Source organism: Equus asinus, chromosome 19, assembly GCF_041296235.1.
Source record: "Equus asinus isolate D_3611 breed Donkey chromosome 19, EquAss-T2T_v2, whole genome shotgun sequence".
Classification (NCBI taxonomy): Eukaryota; Metazoa; Chordata; class Mammalia; order Perissodactyla; family Equidae; genus Equus; species Equus asinus.
This window is the reverse complement of record NC_091808.1, coordinates 5,952,319-5,971,292: the sequence shown is the minus strand read 5'-3', so window position 1 is coordinate 5,971,292 and position 18,974 is coordinate 5,952,319. Positions and strand designations below refer to the sequence as shown.

Below are 18,974 nucleotides of genomic sequence, written 5' to 3'. Positions count from 1 at the left end.
TCATGTCATCTTCTCGCCTTAAAAGCCACCAGGTAGCTTCCACTGCCGTTATGATAAAACCCAAACTCTGTACCCCAGCATCTAGCCGCACTTCATTCTACTCCCGCCCTCCCCTCCACAGCTGCCCTCCTGGCCTGGCACTGCTCCCCTGCGGCGTCTCTCCCCCTGGCTGCTCCTCCAGGACCCAGCACTTCCGTGCCAGCCCCTTCCTAACTGTCACTCACCCAGCCAGCGTCTCAACTTGCCTTTGCCAGGCTCCGCTGAGTTTCCTGCCCACCACCCTCCCCTCCCGTCCTTATGAATCTCTCTGTGGGCTCATCTGCGCTAGACTGACACTTCTTGAGGGCGGGATCCGGTTGGAGTTTGTCATGGATGTCTTACTAGTTCTTGGCGTGGAGCCTGGTTCCAGAAAGCCTGGGTGAATGAATGAGTCAGCGAGTGAATAGTACGCACTGCCGAGGGCGGCTGCCTTGGGGAGCTGGCGAGTGAATGGGGAGGTGCCGTGACCTGTGAGCCAGCATGTCTGTGGCGTGTCGGATTCAGGTGCTCGCCGGGGCAGGCGTGGTCCGGGCGCCTTCTTGGTGGGGCTCTGTGCATTCTCTGCAGCAGTTACCATTGGCGAGGCCATTGTGGGAGGTCTGCTGCTCAGGAAGCAGGCGCCAGGACGGGAGTAGCAGGCAGGACATTTCCTGAGGCCAGCTCTGGAGCTCCCCCCTTCGGGGGCTGGAGAGCCCCACCTGCGGTGGTGTGGAGAGGTCGCCCCATCTGGGAGGGGTGTCTTGGAGAGTGCCCACATGGCGGGGTGTGGAGAGAGCACCACTTGCAGGGGCATGGGGAGAGTGCCCACCTGTGGGAGAGTTCAGACAGCACGAGTGGAAGGAGGGTGGCTTTGGGCTGCAACGCAGTCTCCACGAGGGGGTCAGGCACCGTGAGGACGTGGGTGGGGTAGGGACTGCGGACTCGGATGGCTCTCAGAGCTGTCTCCAGTTAGGCAGGGGGGCTGGGCCTTTATACCCATTACCAGTCTGTGGTTGGATGTGGTCTGCCCTCCAGGGATCATGTCCTCGGGCCACACCGCTCTTCTCAGCCAAGGGCAATCACTGGGAGGGGACCTCAGCTTAGACTAGTCCACCACCATCGCTCCCCACTGCCAGGCTCTGAGGGCTGGAGGAGGGGACTGGCCAGGTGCGCCTTGGTCATGTGAAGGTGGTGTGGAAATCTCTCCTTAAAGAGCATTAGAAGTCTCGCCATCCTAGTAGGAGGATGCAGAAATTAAATAGAAGAGTGAACTGAGAATTGGTTTTAATTAGCTTTTTTTATAAGGATTTTGTCAAAGTGTTTATTTTTTTATTGAAGTATAATTGACATACAACATTATATTAGTTTCAGGTGTAAATCAGTAATTTTTTTTTACGTTATAAAATGTTCGTAAACTTCTAGAAGAAAACGGGCAGTAAGCTCTTTGACATCAGTCTTAGCAGTATTATTTTAGATATGTCTCCTCAGGCAAGGGCAACAAAAGCAAAAATAAACTAATAGAGCTTTTGCACAGTGAAGGAAACCACAAACCGAAGAAAAAGGCACCTGCTGGATGGGAAAAGGCATCTGCAAATGATGTCGCTGGTAAGGGGTGAATTTCTAAAATATGTAAAGAACTCATACAACTCAATACCAAAAAAACAATCTGATTAAAAAATGGGCAGAGGACCTGAATAGACATTTTTCCAAAGGAGACGTACAGATGGCCAACAGGCCCATGAAAAGATGCTCAACATCACTAGTTACCTTTTATTCACATGCAGAAAATCTCTGTCTGCCAGAAATTATCTCAGTTTCTATGCAGTAAAATCAGTTCCTATGTATCGGTCCTAGCAGGTGGTAGTTAATGGCATTTCCATTTGGAAAACATGGTAGTTTGGGTGTCTACTAATTTTGCAAAGATACCGTGAACATTTTGTAAAAAGTGATGGAAATTGTCCTCTGGTTTTGGAGGTAGTATGTATGGGTGACTGTCTTTTTACCTTTAGTGATGCAAATAATAAGGAATAAAAAGATCAGGAAGCTCCTTTCTGTGCAACTTCTTGGGTCCCAGCATCCTTTGTTCTTTATCTTTTTTTTTTTTTCGGTGTGGAAGATTTGCACTGAGCTAACATCTGTGCCATTCTGCCTCTATTTTGTATGTGGGATGCCGCCACAGCATGGGTGATGAGTGATGTAAGTCTGCACCCGGGATCCGAACCCGGGCTGCTGAAGTGGAGCACGAACTTAACCACAATGCCACTGGACCGGCCCTTGTTCTTCTTTATCTTGCTCAGGCACCTCCTTCGGACCTTTGGGGATGTGTCCTGCTGTCAATGCCCACCTCACCTTGTGTGTACATTCAGAGACTCTGTCTTCCCTCCTGAGAAGTTAGCTGTGATTAGAAAGCAGCACATCTCAGACCTAGAGGACAAAGCAGTAGGAGTTGAGGAGGCACGAGGATGTGTGGGAACCCGGGTTTCTTCCTCCCAGTTTGACCTGCCTGGCATTCACAGGGATGCCCGGCAGAGCCTCCCACCGCAGCCTGCATTTCCTGCGGTGGCATTCCACTGCGTTTGATGGGCGGGGAGTGTTGATGGTGGGTGGGAGATGACGACCAACTTTCCGTAGTTTGGGAATCTCTATCTTTATTCATCTTATGTCTATTATTTTACTATTAAGTGGTCTTTGTAATTTCAAAACCGGGTGAGAATCTGACATTCGTAGTCTGAGGACTAAGACTTAAGTACAGAAATAGTGGGGACCTACTCCTTGTGTTTCCTCCTTAGTTATGCTGTTGGATGCTTAGACCTCGAGGCTGACTTGAAAGGCCTCTTGGTGTGTCACCTTGATCACCACGTGGACGAGTCATCTCATACTCCTCTAGTTCTGAGCGACATAAAAAGGAACTGCTCCTGTCTGAGAAAACGTCTCTATTGCCTTTTCTCATTGAAAAACATAATGCATGCCCATTGTAAAGAATTAAAACAGGACGGAAATCCGTTAAAGAGAGAAAGAAAATCCCCAGGCCTGCTCCTCCTCGGGGCTAGCCCCTGCTATCAGATTAGTTGGCTATAATTCCAGATAACCTTCTTTGCACTTGTTTATATGCTAACTAATTTACCTAGTGTAGGACAGGAGCTCAGATGACATGATCTCTCGCCTAGCTTTTCTGCTCAGTGTATTGTACGCCATCTATCTTGAGACCTCCCGTGCACAGCCGAATCTTGTTCAGGGTGTAGTGGGGCAAAGTCTGCACCTGTGCATGCGTACCGGTACAGCAGTGTCTGTTCTGTGTCAGTTTGAGTTGGTCAGGCATAGAGGCAGGTGCAGTGAGCTTACCTTGCCAGGGGACAGAGATAAGAGGTGAGTGGTACTTCAAGCAGGTGGCACCGAGAGGGCCTGTGTATGCACGGGACTGGGGGAGCACCAAGCCCAGGGAACAAAGGACACCAGCAAGGTGGGATCTCTCCTTCCCGAGGATGCTTCATGAGGAGTGGACCGAGGTGGCTTCTGTCATAGACGCCGTGCGGCATTGTTAGGCCGAGGTGCTGGTGATGTTTGTGACCATCGCCAGCCTCTCTGTTGTGGACCTCATGTCTTAATCCCTTTCTGTGTAACCACTGGCAATTCTTTTGTGCTGAGAACAGAGGAGGGCCAAGACGATGCGTGCCTGGGGGCGTGCCAGGACAGGGAATGAATGTGGTGATGGGCCTTGCCCTGTCCAGTGGGGAGGGGGTTTGCATGCTTGTCTTATTTTCTAGTTTTTAATCCCCAACATCAGTGACAGAGGGGGACCCAGGACTCAGTGCAGTCCTGGAGAGCCCAGTGGACCTTCCAGGATGATGACGGAGGCAGGCCTTCAGCTTCTGCACTTTGCTGTCTGCATCGTACTCTCTCGGACATGAGGCCAGGACCACGCCCATGAAAGGAGAGATGGACTCCTGTTTGTCAGCCGGCTCAACAGCCCTGCTCCCAGGACTGTGATTAGATTTCTTGGGCATTACAAGCTGATGGGCAGTATTTATTCTAATCCTATAATGCCGCCACAAAATTGGTAGTGGCACCATGAAATCACTGCCCATTTCCTGTGCATGGCCTGCAGACTTATTTGTGGTGGGGGGGGGGGGGGAACGTTTGTGCTAACTCTCAAGATGAGCTCTGTTGCCATCCTATAAAAAGCAGTATCCCAACTTGTTTTTAGTTTTGATTTGCCTTGTCAACACTAAGTCGTGGGTTATTGTAGCCAAAGGGCATCATGAGGCCATGTCAAGGATCTAGGGTCTCTGAAACCTCCCTTTTGGTCAGCACGGGCCCGTTAAAGAGAGAAGCTGGGATGGCCCCCAAGTAGCTGGCTGTGGGTCTGCCTGGAAGGGCATTCCTAGAAGAGAAGGTTCTAGGATGTGAGAGCCAGAAGGGACCACATTTAGATGAAGGGCTCGGGGCCCACAGAGACCAATTGACTTGCCGAAAGGTGCCCAGGTGCTCCTTGGAGAGCGCAGATCTGAACCAAGCGTTCCCACGTCCAGCTGGGGCAGTGCTGGTTTGCTCGTAGCTGTCTCTATTTCCCACAGTTAGTCGTCGCGAGCCGCCCTCAGGAGAGGTTGACCACGGCAGTGCCCACCTGCCCCTGGACTCCCTGCAATCCTGGTGAGCTGATGTTTCTGTCGGGATGGACACGCGATGGGGGCAGACACAGAGTGTCCTCTCTGTGCCTTTTGCCCCTGCTGTTGGGCAAGAGTGACCTTAGACCCTGTGGACTATACTGCCTCCAGCTCCTCCAGCCAACGTCTTGGTCGTTTGTTTTGGCTGAAATTCAGGGGCCACAGGGAGAGGGTTAATTCTGACTGCTCCTTCTGTAGTCATCTTCTGGATTCCTTGTCCTCTGTCATCGAGCTCTCTCTTATTCTACACATTAATGGCACCATGAATTAAAAAATATTACTGACTGTTTACAATTCTTGATGGAATTAAAACTGTCAGGCCCAATTATATCCAGCACGGGACTGACAGAGATTCCGCATGTCAACTGTAGGTATCTAAGCTTTCTTTCCGGTTTTCTTCAGTGTTTACTTTAACCAGGGAAAATGTTCTTGTTTGTTTCAGCGTTGTCTTAACTTCCACAAATAAAGTGATTGTTGCCTACGTACCAGCATCTCAGCTGCAGACTAGAAATTACCGGTTTTTTTTTTTTTGGAGGAGGGTTAGCCCTGAGCTAATATCTGCCGCCAATCCTCTTCTTTTTTTACTGAGGAAGACCGGCCCTGAGCTAACATCTGTACCCATCCTCCTCCACTTTATATGTGGGATGCTGCCACAGCATGGCTTGATAAGCAGTGCACGGGTCTGCGCTCGGGATCTGAACTGGTGAACCCAGGGCCGCTGAAGTGGAGCACATGAACTTAACCACTATGCCACTGGGATGGCCCTGAGAAATTACCTTTTAATGTATGTGTCCCCTCAGACTTCAATAGGAAGAACAGCTGTCTACTTTTACAACTCAGAATAATGGCTGTGGATTTAACCTACCAATTTTGTTTTCTCTGGCAATTTCTGACTCACACCTTTTCATAAAAATGTCCTTAGTTCAATATTTTCATTTTCAAGGACTCTGTAATTTCATTTTAAGTCTTAAAATGTTTTAAAGAATCCTTGAAGTCTGTTTACAATTTTCAGTCCTATAAAATGTGGGATTCTGACTTTGGTCTAAGATGACAAAGTTCTTCTGCTTCTTAGAAGTGCGAGGAGTGGGGTTGGCCCCATGGCCACATGGTTAAGTTCCCTCGCTTTGCTTTGGTGGCCTGGGGTTCATCGGTTTGGGTCCTGGGCCTAGAGCTACGTACCAGTCGTCAAGCCGTGCTGCGGTAGCACCCCACATAGAAGAACTGGAATGACTTAGTACTAGGAGCTGCGGCTAAGTACTGGGGCTTTGGGGAGGGGGAAGAGGAAGCTTGGCAAGATGTCAGTTCAGGGCCAATCTTCCTCACCAAAAAAAAAGTGGGGGGGCCAGGAGCCACTGGCAGGAGACTGTGTCTCCTTGGCCATGACAGCTGGCATTTTATTGGTGGGGCCATGGCTCAGTATGTTCCTAGGGTCGTTGTCTCAGGGGCACTTCATTATAGCAGCCCTGTGCAGTAGGTGGCAATATTGTTTCGTAATTATTAATCACACCAGCCATAATTTTAGAGTTCTTGTTAACCTTCCCACTTTATAGAAGCTGCCACCCAAGGCTCAGCCATGAATCCCCGTGAAGTACAGGTTGAGTGCCCACTCCGTGTTAAGCCCTGTGGTGGATCTTGAACCAGCTTCCTGCTAGCAGCCCTCTGGAGAGGAGAGAGAAGCAGGAGGGAGGCCTGTCCCCTTGGCTGGTCTGTGGGTCAGTGGAAGTTGGTAGTGGCCTGGACCACTGTGGGCATCTGATGAGCCCTGACCCCTGCTTCTGTGGGCAGGAAAGATAGAGACGACTGTGGTTAGGCAAGACATTCCAAGACTGCACGCTCAGACCCGGGCCCTCCTGGCCGCCACATCTTTCCCAGCTTTGGTTGGGGCTGTGGGGGGGCGGGCGTCAGGTTTTCCTGCTGGGATGTGGGAACAAGAATAGGCTGAGTCAGGCTGGTTTGGGGCCAGGGTCTTGGGGGGCCTCTGGCAGACTTGAGCAATGGCTTTGATTTGGGGGTGCCTTGGTGTAGAAAGTTGAAATATAAAATCAGGTTTTGGGGGACATGGGTCAGTTTAGCAGGGAAATTGGGGCTGACTTCTCATAACATTGTAGCTTGTGACTCTCATATATAAAGTTGAATGTACTTTTTTTTCCCCCAAGAAGTTTCATGACCCCTTTGAATTCCCTCTGGATACATGGGATCCCCAAACCCTTGATTAAATCTTTCCCTCTTTCTACCCTGGAGCATTTTGTGGCCCAGATTTACTCGTTGGAGCCATGAAGCACCCTCCAAAAAGTGAATGAACCACCACATCCAGATTGCATTCTGCCACCAGAAGGGTTGACATAATTCAAAACCCAAATTCGCAAATGGTTTCTTTGTTTTTGATGGTGCTTTCATCACGAGGCAGGTACGCCTTTCTCCGTGGACTTTGGTTAGCAGATGAGGCGTTGTGAGGACTGCGTTTCTTCCAGCATCTTGCAGTGAAGGTGTCTAAACTCACTCCCAAGCTCTTGAGGTTTGGGAGTTAAAACTGGAAGTGAGACCCCCAGTGAAATGAGGAAAGAGCCAGGTGTGATGCTTTGCAGCAGAAAGTGTTCGGAGGCCTGCCTGTGGGTGGTCCTTCCAGGGACTCCGGTGTTGAGAGGGGCCCTGATTTGAGCTTGGAGACAGACCTGTTATCTGTGAAGATGCTCGTGTTCTGGTCCACAAGAGCTAGGACCGTGGGGTTATCCTGCTTGGGGAGCCAAAGCCTGCCCTGGAAAGCTGTTTACACCAAAGCCCATTATCACCCAGGTTTTATAACAACGAAACTACAACCAGACGGAATCAGGTCACAGGTTTGAGGATTATTGAGTTATTTATGAATAAAATGTTCTGAAGCAGCATCAGCTAATGGAATGCATGTCCTTCTGAAAGAAAGGGAACGTGAAACCGTCAGAGCTGCCTGAAGTCGGAGGCTCCCCTGCCCCCGTTGAGGCTGTAGGGAGGCATCTATTTTCATATTTGAAGAAGGAAAGGAAAATTTTCTTCCTCGCCATTCTCATGCTCAAATCCTCACACCCTTGACTGTCCATATCCTCAGACATGAATCTTTTAAGCTGTTCTTTACACACTCAGCACAACACTGGTGTCCTCAGAGAGTTCTGGAATAAGGTGCATATGAAGCATTTAGGAACACTGTCTAGGAAAATGTCAGGAAAGGGAATCATCCATCCTCTGAGAAGTTTAAAGCTTGCAAATCCGCTGGGCTCATCTGGGCTAGCAGCTTTGCCTTGGGGGTTCCTTAGAGGAGAAGAGAAAAGACCCAGTTAAATGCTGGTAGTGTTGTGAAGGATTCTGAGTCGCATCATGGCCCAGGGGAAAGATGTTTGGGGTTGCAGGCCTTAGCTTGGCCGTGTCTGTGGTGGTGGGATTGGGGGCATCTTGGTGGTCTGGCATGTGTCATCCTGCACTGGGAGGGCCAATTTCAGGAGGTATGCTATGAGGGCACGTGAAGTGGGAAATTCTTGTATGTGCATCTCGGAGGCCACTGAAAAGCAACCTGAACTTCCAGGGAAGCTGAAAACGAATCTGATAGCCCCAAGGTTTGTGCTTTATTCCATTTACTACAGAGGTTCAAAGATTTTCCAATAAGAAATTAAATTATAGCATGGAAAACTGTGCCAGGAAGCCTCTGTTAAGCCCTCCATTTGAGAGTCATCACTGTATTATGCATCAGCCGGTTTGCAATGCGGCTCTTCCCTGCCACACTGAAATGGATTTCTTTATTTTATTAGGGACCTGCATTTCCTTCCTCAGCACAGAAACGCTGCTGCCACGGGAGCCGCAGTATCTGCCAATGCTCCTGTTCTCAGCGCATGTGCTTGCTTTTTCCCATTGCTCTTCCCCTTGAGGTTTTGGGATTATGAATGCTTTAAAAATAAATGCTCCTTCACTTTTCTGTTGCTAAAAAGAATATTTAAAAAAAAAAATCTTTGTGAAATTTAAGGTTTCAAGTAAATGTCCCCATCTCTGAGATAATGTGTTTTTAAAAATTTCACCTGCAATGTCAGGTTCCTTTTTTTTTTTAACCCTTGTGTATAATTTCATGAGGTTTGTCTGGAACCTGTATCTGTGGTCAGCGGAGCCAAACGGGATTGAGGGGGAAGGAGAGACCATCAAGTTGTTCTAATTGTGGCCACAGGCTGTGCTTTGGGTTGATAATTTGGAAGAAGAAATAAGAGTCCACAGCTCTGCTGGGGGGCGAGCCCATGCCCCAAAGGATGGCTGGTTTAATATACTAAGATGAGGTGCCGGCTCCCTTGTCTGATGAAGAAAGCTGAGGGGCTTTTCGCCCAAGGCTGCACAGTGTCGGCTGTGGACATGGAGGCCTGATGGAGACTGAGCTGGCCCTCCCTCGTCCTTAGACAGCCAGGTTCTCATGACCGTGAGGGTGGGTGGGGATCCAGGAGGTGGGGTGTCACCATCTCAGTTCAAGTCCATTGAGAGGTCTCCTGCTCCGTTCCTTCAATTCTCTTGTTTTCCGCTAAGATAGAAAGAATGGAGGTATTTTATGGATTATTTTAGGACTCTGCAGAATTTCTGGGATGTGTTAGTTATCATGCCACATGGATACATTTTTCTTTATGCATTCTCATGCTGTAGGGTCAACCACATGAAATGGCCATTATTCGACCACTTTTGACCTACCAGATGGCAATTCCGTGTGGTTCAACGTAATATAAATTGTCCTGGGGTTGAGATTAACAATACCTTTCAGCTGGTTTTACTCACTCGGTTGCTTAGAAGTTCGAGAGCTGATCACTGTGGTTTGATTTCTTGATCAGGGCTTTTCGGGCCACATATTATTTCAGGCTCACCTGTGGCCCCAACACAGGCAGTGAACTCAGTGTGTGTCCACCCAGTGGCCACAGCACCCAGGAAACGGGTACCAGAAGCCGTGCTCTTTAATCACACCCCCAAAGGCGGCAGGGCCTCCACGTGGGTAGTTAGCCCTTTGCTGGGCGAGGGGCCCCATCATTTCCCTGAGTAGGAGGGACCCAGTTCCATTTCAATTTCACCTGTGCAGAAACTGAGTGTCAGACTCGGAAGGTTTCCGAGGCCGCCATCAACCGTGGCTCCTCTGGTTCTCCCTCTGCTGTGGGGCACTGGACGTTGGGACGGGCAGGGCCAGGTGGGAGACGCCAGGCTCCCGTCATCCACGGTCTAAACTCATGATGTTGGCGTTTTACATTTGCAACATCTGCTGAGCAAATTTTGAAAAGCCGAAGGAGTCAGGGTAAAGAAATCCTTTGGGGAGCTGGTTAGAAATGCAGATGCTGAAGTTCTGCCAGGATGATGCTCACCTGTCACCAGTTTCTCCAAGAGTCTCAGGTGAGTCTGAGGCAAGGGGGGCTGCTGGGAGCTCGGAGGCATTCTGCAGGTAAAGAGAGAGAGATTTAGAATCTGCTGTCGCTGGGGTGGCCTCCTGCAGGTGGCCCACCCTCTCCAGCTGCTCCCTCGGTGGGAACCTTACCCACAGGCTGGTGTGGTGTTTAAGGAGCCTGGGACACAGCAGGCCCTCAGGTGATGGTCATCGCTACCACCAAGTTCAGTCGTAAAACTCAAGGGAGACGCTGTATTCTGTCCTCCACGTGCTCCCTTCCATGTGTACAGGGTTGTCATTGCTCGTCACATAGACGATGTGAGGTCACATGTAACGTGGGAAGTTTTCCTTCTCAGTTTTGTTTTTAATTACTGATATCATTTGTCTCCAAACCAAATTAATGGTGATAGAAAAATTGCATTATTTGCCTGTATTGCAAAGAGATTTGATCGCATTTTCTAAAGAAGACTTTCGCTTTTACTCATTGTTATTTCTATGCTCCTGAAAAGTCTTTCACGCTCTTGTTTAGGCAGAAGGGTATCAGTGTCCATGGGAGGGGCAGGGCGGGGCCGGAGGACCAGGAGAAAATAAAACACATCCCTTTTTATTGCAATTTCAGTCCCCTCCACCAGATATGCTAGTAAATTGTCCTTAACAACGAATCTGTTTAATTGAAATGCACTGTTATGCCAGTCCTATGCTTATTCTTATGGTAATACACGTTTTCAGCATGAAGTGAAGGAGGAGGAAGTCTGTCTACAGCTTTGATGCTCTTCTGACGGTCAGGGCGTGACTGCTTGGTGCGGGCGCAGCGGAAATGGGACATACCAAGGGGTAGTTTCACTGGCAGATCTTTTTAGCCCCCGAGTTTCTGGTTGTTGCTGGAACCAAAAGGTCGACGTCTGCAGCCGTCTTCATGCTCTCCAACTAAATAAACTCTGAGATATGGGAAGAAAATGCTGAAGGACAGGATAAAATTTTTCAGCTCCTTTGCGAAATCCTATGAGTTTCAAGACCTGAGTTTGTGGCTTTCGATACGTTAAGTCAAGTAAAGAGAGTGGAAGGAGTTGGTGCTGTAATAATACAAAATAACACCATGGCACACAGGGAAAACAGTGGCTATCTAATGATAGAATTACTATGATTCCATCTGTTTGCTGGAGCATTTCTTCACCTGCCTTCCTGGTGTTAGGAATTAGGTGATTAATCTGTGACCCCCGATGGGCAGCAAAGAGCTAATTAAGAAGCTGGGAATGAGCCGTGTGCTGCCACCCACCCACCCACTCCTCGCTGTGCGTCTGCCCTTTGGTCTGAGGGGGTTTCTCAAAAAAGGAAAAGTTCTGGCTTTCAAATTGCGGCACATATTTTGTGTGTCGTATAACGAGGACCTTCAATTTCCTGGTTAAATTCGTGGTTCTGCGTCTGAATATTTTTGAAAACAGACCTGGAGCTGAGTCCCTCAATTCGTGTTATTAGCAAGCGGAGAATGAAGGGAATTTTACTCAGGATGAATTTTCAGAAATTCCTGGGCAAAGGGAAACCAACAGTTCTCCTGGGAGTGAAAATAAACAACTGGATAGCTTTGTTCTGGGTTGTTTTTCTCGTTTTATTCTGCAACTCCCTGCTCTGGATGGTCTTAGGTCTGTTCTCTCATCCGTCAGCCTCAGTGGGTGTTTGCATTCCTTGGGCTCTGGAGTCTTGTCCTTGTCACTGAGAGGTAGCCATTGTAGGGCCGGAGGTGGCCCTAGAAGGGAAGGCTTAGGAACGACAGCCTGGCAGCCACTTTGCTTTTCTTTACGGTTCGGAAAGCAGCTCGTACGCTGCGGAGAGGCGCTTTTCTCTGAAGTAAGCCTTGAGTCCTTTGTAGCAGGATCTCTTCTAAAAGAACAGGAAAGGGGCTTCGGGATGTCGGGGGGCGAGCGGATAAGACGTCTTCCTGAGACCCGTCCAGGAGTCCAGTCTTGGCCTGTCCTCTGGAGAGGGTTCAGTCTGTTCGAGCCGAGTGCATCGATTGTGATGTGATGCAGGGTGCGGTCAGGGACCCCGAGGCAGGCGGGGGGCGGAGCCAGGAGAGCAGAGCAGCTCCAGGGTCGAGGCTCCTTTCGCTGATGCTTGGAGGGGTTTATTGACGTGTCCGTCTTGGCTGAGCCAGTCTCGAGGAAGGCTGTCCTCTTGCTCATGCCCTGCACAGCAGCAGACCCAGCTCGGCCAGCCCCGCTCCTCAGGAGGAGGACCCCAAACTGACACAGGTGCAGGGGGCTTTTGGCCTCCCCACATCTGTCTGAGGTTGGACAAGAAGTGGGGGGTGGAAACAGCAGCAGAGGGGGAGGAGGGAGGGCTCCTTGTATGAGAGGGGAGCTGGCCGAATGATTGCAAAGGGGTTTTCTTCCTGCTGTCGGTCCTTCCCCCTGTTTCAAAGGCAGCGCTTCTTCACATTTCCTAAAAAAATCTCGGAGTCACTCCCGGCACGCAGGAGGAAGAGCGGGAGTCGGTGGGGGTGAAATCCTTCTGGCCCTCGTGAAGGTGCGTCCTGTCAGGTGCCCCAGTGAGACCCCTCGGTTAAGGCAGCTGTGGGGGTGAAGGCTGATGGCAGTTAGCAGGAGCCCAGCCCTTGGCCGAGCCCACAGTCCCTTTCCTGTGTCCTCCTCCGCCAGGCAGGGCCAGAAACTGCCTTAAACCCCAAAGCTGCTCTCTAGCGATGTTGTCGCCATGTATGTGGCATGTGTGCAAATGTGTTTATTACTCAGTAACCCGTTTAGTCAAGAGTGTTAGAGACCAAGGCTGGAATAAATGGTGGTGGTGTGTGTGTGTGTTAGTGTCTTGGTGCCCTTACCCGACTGGGAACAGTGGAGGCCAGCCAACTGGACTCTCCTCACTGCCGGGTGAGGTCGGGCACAGCGCCCACTCACTCTTATTTAATTGTATATTCAAAAAGACTAGTAAGATTCAGGAAAGTTGATTGTAAAAAAATACAGCGAAGCAAAACAAACAAAAAAACGGATCAAGATGCCGTAAATTGGTGACCCAGACTTTTTGAATTTCACTTTTTCTTGTTGGTCGTCATTAATTGGCCGAACCCCGAGCATCTTTGCCTTTGAAAGTGTAGTTCTGGCAGCCTCCTCGCTCTGCATCGCGCCAGTGGGTGTTGGTGTGGTTGCAAAGCATTTTCACATTCTGAGGGTCATTGGACTTTATCTTAATATAGGGGTAAGTTAGGAAGGCCTTCTCCTGGCATCCACATTGAGTTATTTAGAATTCCTTTTCTTAAGAACGAAAATAATAATATGCCTTGAGTATGACCTGGGGACCTGGACCAGTTTCACAGGGAGCATGTGGTGTGTTTTCCTTCAACTTCAGATATTTGGCCATCCACTCAGAATAACTCGGGCTGAGAAGTTCTGCTGAACTGGTAACATTTCCCCCAGTCTTCAGTAACTTTGGTTTTCTGCCTCCCTGTGTCACCGCCCACTGTGTCCTCCGGCCCCTGTCCCTGTGAATCTGTTTTGACTGTCACCTGCAGGGCCCCATTCTTTCTCTGACCACCTTCAGATTCCTGCTCCAAAGAAGCGAATTATTTGGATTTTCTGCTCCTTATAAAAGATCCCTGTTGCTTCATGTTGCCTAATCTGGGAGTTCTCTGGCATGTTATTCAAATTTAACCAATGAAATGTAATTGGAAGTGGTGCCATGTTAATGGCAAAAAATGATTAAATATCGTCAGTGTTGGAGATTACCCATGGCACCACCCTGGGCCCTGGTGACCCCCTGTGACGACAGCTGGAGGAGCTTCATTGTTATTGACAGGCCAGAAGAAGTGAGTCAGCGGGGACCGTCTGTGTTTTATTGTAAAATCAAATTCAGTAGCATTTAAGCCAGTGCATGGGAATGCGTTTTCTTAATATTATTCTACTCCAAGTGGGGGAGTTGAGTGGGGCTCACAGAATGGCTTCTGCTGACACGAGACACATCTGTCACTTTTGGTTCTAGCTGGTCCAGCAACCTACATGTGTGCACATACATGCACGCACACACACACTCTCCCAGATGTGTTCCTCTAGAGCATGTTTGTCCTTTGACGGTTGCTGCAGCATGGAACTTGAAACAGGGCGTTCAGCCTGGTCTGGCGCCCCGTCCCGCCCCTCCCCTGCTCACCCTGCGATGAGCTTCTCCAGGCGGAGACCGCACCTCATTCATCTGTGTAGCCCCATTTAGCATCGTGTCCGGCCCACAGAAAAGTCCTGATAGAGAAGTAGGATAAAGCAGTGCCCTGCCTTGTAAGACTTCTGCTGAGTCTTCGGTTATTTTTCGTATGGCCTCATCTGAGGCAGCATTCCGTTCTGACCGGGCAATGACGGAGGTGATGAGAGTTTTTGACATAAATGTTTTTTCATGGAAGATGAATTTTTTTTTGGCCCTCGAAGTCAACATTTTATTTTGTTAATCGAGTTGCCACGAACACAAATACATTCCATTCGAGTGAGGATGTATTTGTGAGTGAAAGGCCCCACGCGCACGGTTCCAGTGTTTATACAATCACGTGTGTTTGTTTAGCGGAGCCCGCCTAATTTATAATGAATATTTAATGTTGGTTGTGACAACCATGATCTTTTGTGGTGTGTGTTTAAGAATTAGCAGTGCATTCATGAATTGAGCTCATTTTAATTCCCCCTTTGTTTTACTACTAAGATTCATGTTAAAAACCATATTATTTAATTTTTTATTTGCCAGATAGTATGAAATTTGAAAGGTAGCAAAAAGGTAGCAATGAAAAGAAAGTCTTTTCACCCTTGTCCCTAAGCCACCTGGTTCCTGAACCGTAAATCAACAACGGTTAGGGTTTTCGTCCTCCCGGAACTGTCGTCAGCCTGGACGAGCTTCTGTGTGTGTCTGATACCTGTGCATGTGCACACAGACTCCTACCTCACCTACTACGCACTTCTGTACGTTGAAGCTTCACGTGCTTTATCGGCTACTTAGAATCCACTGCGTGGATGTATCCAATTTTGCTTAACCAGTGTTGGGTTTGTTACAAGTACAGCAACAGAGTGACTCCCTGGCACACTCTGGGTGCATGCATTTCATGTTGGAAGAATCACTGTCATTTACTCCCCTGTCTTCCCTAGACCATTGAGGTCACCCCCCAGGACCTATAAGGCCACATTCCCATTTTTCCTGAGAGAGCAGTTGGTGACAGAGAATAGTCTTTTGCAGGTTAATTAGTAACATTATTCACTAGTGACCACATTAGTTACCATTTGCTGAGCGTCTCAGGGGTCAGGCTGGGTGCTACCCCGTCCACATTTATCTGCTTACAGGTGATGTCTTACCCCTGGCATGTTACGGTGGTGGTTGGGCAGATGTTCGGGTGCACAGCGTGAAGTGTACCTGGTGTTTAGCCCCCGGAGTGCTCACCGCGGTGTGGGCAGAAGCGGCTCTTGATCTTCGCTTTTGTGAACATCTTTCCTTCTGAGCTCCTGCAGGTGCACCTCTGCCCACCTGCTCTGCCCGCTGGCAGGGCATTCGGGTCCCTAAAGTCCTACGTCTCTGATGTTGAACACCAGTCCCTTCCTGCTAAGCTTTTGAGGTTACTCGAGGCATCTTTATCAGCCTTCCATCTTCTCCAACTGCTTAAGGCCTCCCATCTCTTCCCAATCCATCCACCTGTCCTTTCCTTGAGTACCAGAGTGTTCCTCTGAGGGCCAACCCCTTCCTGGGCATCGACAGACCTCTGCCTCTGTCCTTGTCTGCTTGATTGCCCACCCCACTGTCCTCTCACTGTGGGTTGCGTTCGCCTCTCTTCCTCCAGACCCATTTCTTGTCCTTTCTACATGAGACCCCAGCGGAACTACACTGTTATGCCACTTGCTTCCATTCCCTCAACTATTTGGTTCAAATGTCATGTGTCTGAAACCAATGGCATTTCTTGACTTTTAGGCCTTTTGTTAGTCACTTTACTTTTTCTTGGGCATAACGTAGGATGATGAAATTTCTGAATTTGTGGAAAATATATAGAAAGTGAATTTTATTTGAAAGGGTAGTGGCTGGGGCGTCTGCCACACTCTTTACCAGCTCACTACGTCTGTCCTAAGTACATAATGTGAGTGGTGCTGTGGGGTCTCACTGATAAGCGATGGCAAATGGACGGCATGGGAAATCAAGGCATTTGGGTCATCTGTATCTGGTGGGTCCACCTTGACCTGCATACATGGGGGTGAGAGGCAGAGATGGGCAGCCAGGGGAGGCCCCCTGGTGTGCTGGCCAGGGTGAGGCTGGGTCTACAGACGGCCCCACGGTGCCTGGGACCCCTCGTCTTGCTGTCATCTCCTGAAGTGTCCTGACTGGATCTTCAGTGTCTGATATGTTTGTGAGGATCAAAACTCCAGCACAAAGTCGTCTTCGAAACTGTAGAATGTTGTCATAGTGTGAACATTTGGATTTTCAAAATCCAGTCGTCATCTGCCATAGTAACTTTGTTGGTAGGATTTCAGACAAGTGAGTATTTTAGTGAAAAACCAAAACACCGGGAGTTGAGTGACTGGCTGTAAGGTCAGTTCTGGGACGTGTGCCCTCAGAGGGGTCTTCACACGCCCCTGGGATGGGGTGGGGCCTGTGGGGCTGGGGCAGGAGCGGTGTGAGATGGGGAAAAAGTAGAGTTACAGGGGCCCCTTGGAGTCGTTGGATGGAGTGTGCATTATGGTTTAGGGGACAGGACACCGAATTGGAACAGCCCTGTGGACTTTGGGAAATCCCAGCTTCTCTGGGGTGGAAGCAGCGTCAGGAGGTTGGTCTGCACCGTCTTCAGTCCTTCTGGCTTGAGAAATGGCACGTTGGAGGCATTTTGACCTTGCACTTAAGTGAGTCATGACATCTAACTTTGCTTTGCCCTCCTGTTTTACAGATGCCTTTGTGAATAGCCAGGAATGGACGCTAAGTCGATCTGTGCCGGAGCTCAAAGTGGTGAGTGGTTCCACTGGCCTTGGTAGATGTCATTCTTCACCTGCAGGGGTAGAAGGGGGGGCCTCAGTAAGAGGCAGGATGTGACCTGTGAGCACCCACAAACCTGTGTCCCGAGGGGCCTGCTCGTCTCCTGGGGCCTAGACGTGGGGCTCGCCTCTGAGCGCATCCCTGGGAGGGTCCAGGTGTAGCTGACAGTGTGGGGCTGGAGCCCTGAGTGTGCCTCCCATGGCCGGGACGGACGACTAGCCAGGGTGGCCTTGTGTGCACAAGGCAGGATCCGTTTATCTTCTTATTTCCAAATGTCTGTCTGTGTGTGTGTGTCTCTCTCTCTCTCTCTCTCTCTCTCTCACACACACACACACACGCAACCATGCCTTCATTAATCCTTTATAGCATGTCACGGAAGGTTTCTGTAATGAGCCATCAAGCTTTGGAATTTGTCATTAAAAAACGTGACTATTGGGGGCTGGCCCCGTGGCCGAGTGGTTAAGTTTGTGCGCTCCGCTGCAGGCGGCCCAGTGTTTCGTTGGTTTGAATCCTGGGCGCGGACATGGCACTGCTCATCAAACCACACTGAGGCAGCATCCCACATGCCACAACTAGAAGGACCCACAACGAAGAATATACAACTATGTACCGGGGGGCTTTGGGGAGAAAAAGGAAAAAAATAAAATCTTTAAAAAAAAAAAAAAGTGACTATTGTATTACGAAGTAGTGGCATCAAATTAAAAGAAGAACTTTGTTTTTATTATAAATTTTATTATGAAGCACCATGAGATTATTTAAAGCTTTAAAATTGGCTTATAAAAAATTACTTGGGTCTGTTGCAGCCACACCTTGGAGCACCTCCCCACTGTGCCCCTACCTTAGGATGAAAGGAAGGGGCAGATAGAACTTTTGACAGTCATGTTCTTTGTTACGAAATAAGTGGCATTTGGGGGATGTGTCTGTGTTTGTATATTTACATGTATGTATGGGGGTGTATTTTTTTAAACTTCTCAAATGATGGACTTGGGCTTTAAAATGGAGACAGATAAGCTTTCCCGTTCAGCAAACTGCAGATGGAGTGTGGCTCGGGCGTGGGCCTGCTCCCTTTTCCCCGGTCCCTCTCTCTTCAACGTTTCTTTCCCCTGCGTATGCCCTTCTCCCAAGGTCCACATTTCTGTTGGTAGCTCCAGCCTGTCTGCCCCGTGGTCCCCAGAGGCCCTTGAACCACGTCTTCCCGTGGGCCCCAACCTCAGTGGTGCTTTGTGGGTGAGACGAGGCACCTGGGGCCGGGACAGAACCCTTCAGGTTTCTTGCCCCTGAGATGAGGAAATTGAGCGACAAGGAACGTGCAGATTTTTGAAGAAAGTGTATATCAGTTTTGTCACCAGCAAAAACACGTTTTTAAGCTTAAAAAATACAGGGCGTCTAGGAAGACACCTTGAAGTTGGGAGGCCTGGTCCCTGTGCCCTCCCATCGGTGTCTGACATGCCCGTCCCCACTGCCATCGCTGGATGTCGTCGGCTGGGCCCATCTCCTTCCTGTTTGGCCCTCATTCCTCCCTCCGGATCTCTGACCTCTCTCTGTGACGCCTGCCAGCGGGTTTCCTTCCTCTTGGGAGACAAAGGGTCCATCGGTCCCAGAGCCCTTTCAGAAGCCCGGGTTCCGCAAAGCTGGCCCCAAAACAGCCACCTCTTTCTGTCCTCGGTGTTTCGTAACCACTGTACCTGGCACCTGGTAATCCTGTTAGGACACCTGCGGGAAATACCTGTCCAACGGAGGCTGAGAAGTGGGCAGTGTGGTTCCCAGGAGTTTTCTAGGAAGATTTACCAGTTTCAGATGCACCCTCACCAGACAGTCCAAGGTCCATTTAGGTTCCGTGATTGGAGCAAAAGAACAGGAATCATGTTTGGACATTCACAGTGATAACTGTGCTCTTAAAGCACTTACTCTGCTCTGGGCATGCTGTGAAATGCCTTAGGTAA

The 18,974-nt window shown here is 49.4% G+C and overlaps 1 protein-coding gene across 14 annotated transcripts in view; it reads left to right on the top strand.

Moving 5' to 3' along the window:
- Positions 1 to 18,974, top strand: part of AGAP1 (ArfGAP with GTPase domain, ankyrin repeat and PH domain 1) — a 559,975-nt gene that overhangs the window by 174,474 nt on the left and 366,527 nt on the right. For all 14 annotated transcript variants that reach the window (XM_044751550.2, XM_044751551.2, XM_070489343.1 and 11 more), the window contains exon 2: positions 16,946 to 17,004. In XM_044751550.2, the coding sequence (XP_044607485.1) occupies positions 16,946 to 17,004 (59 nt within the window). The remainder of the gene's footprint in view (positions 1 to 16,945; positions 17,005 to 18,974) is intronic.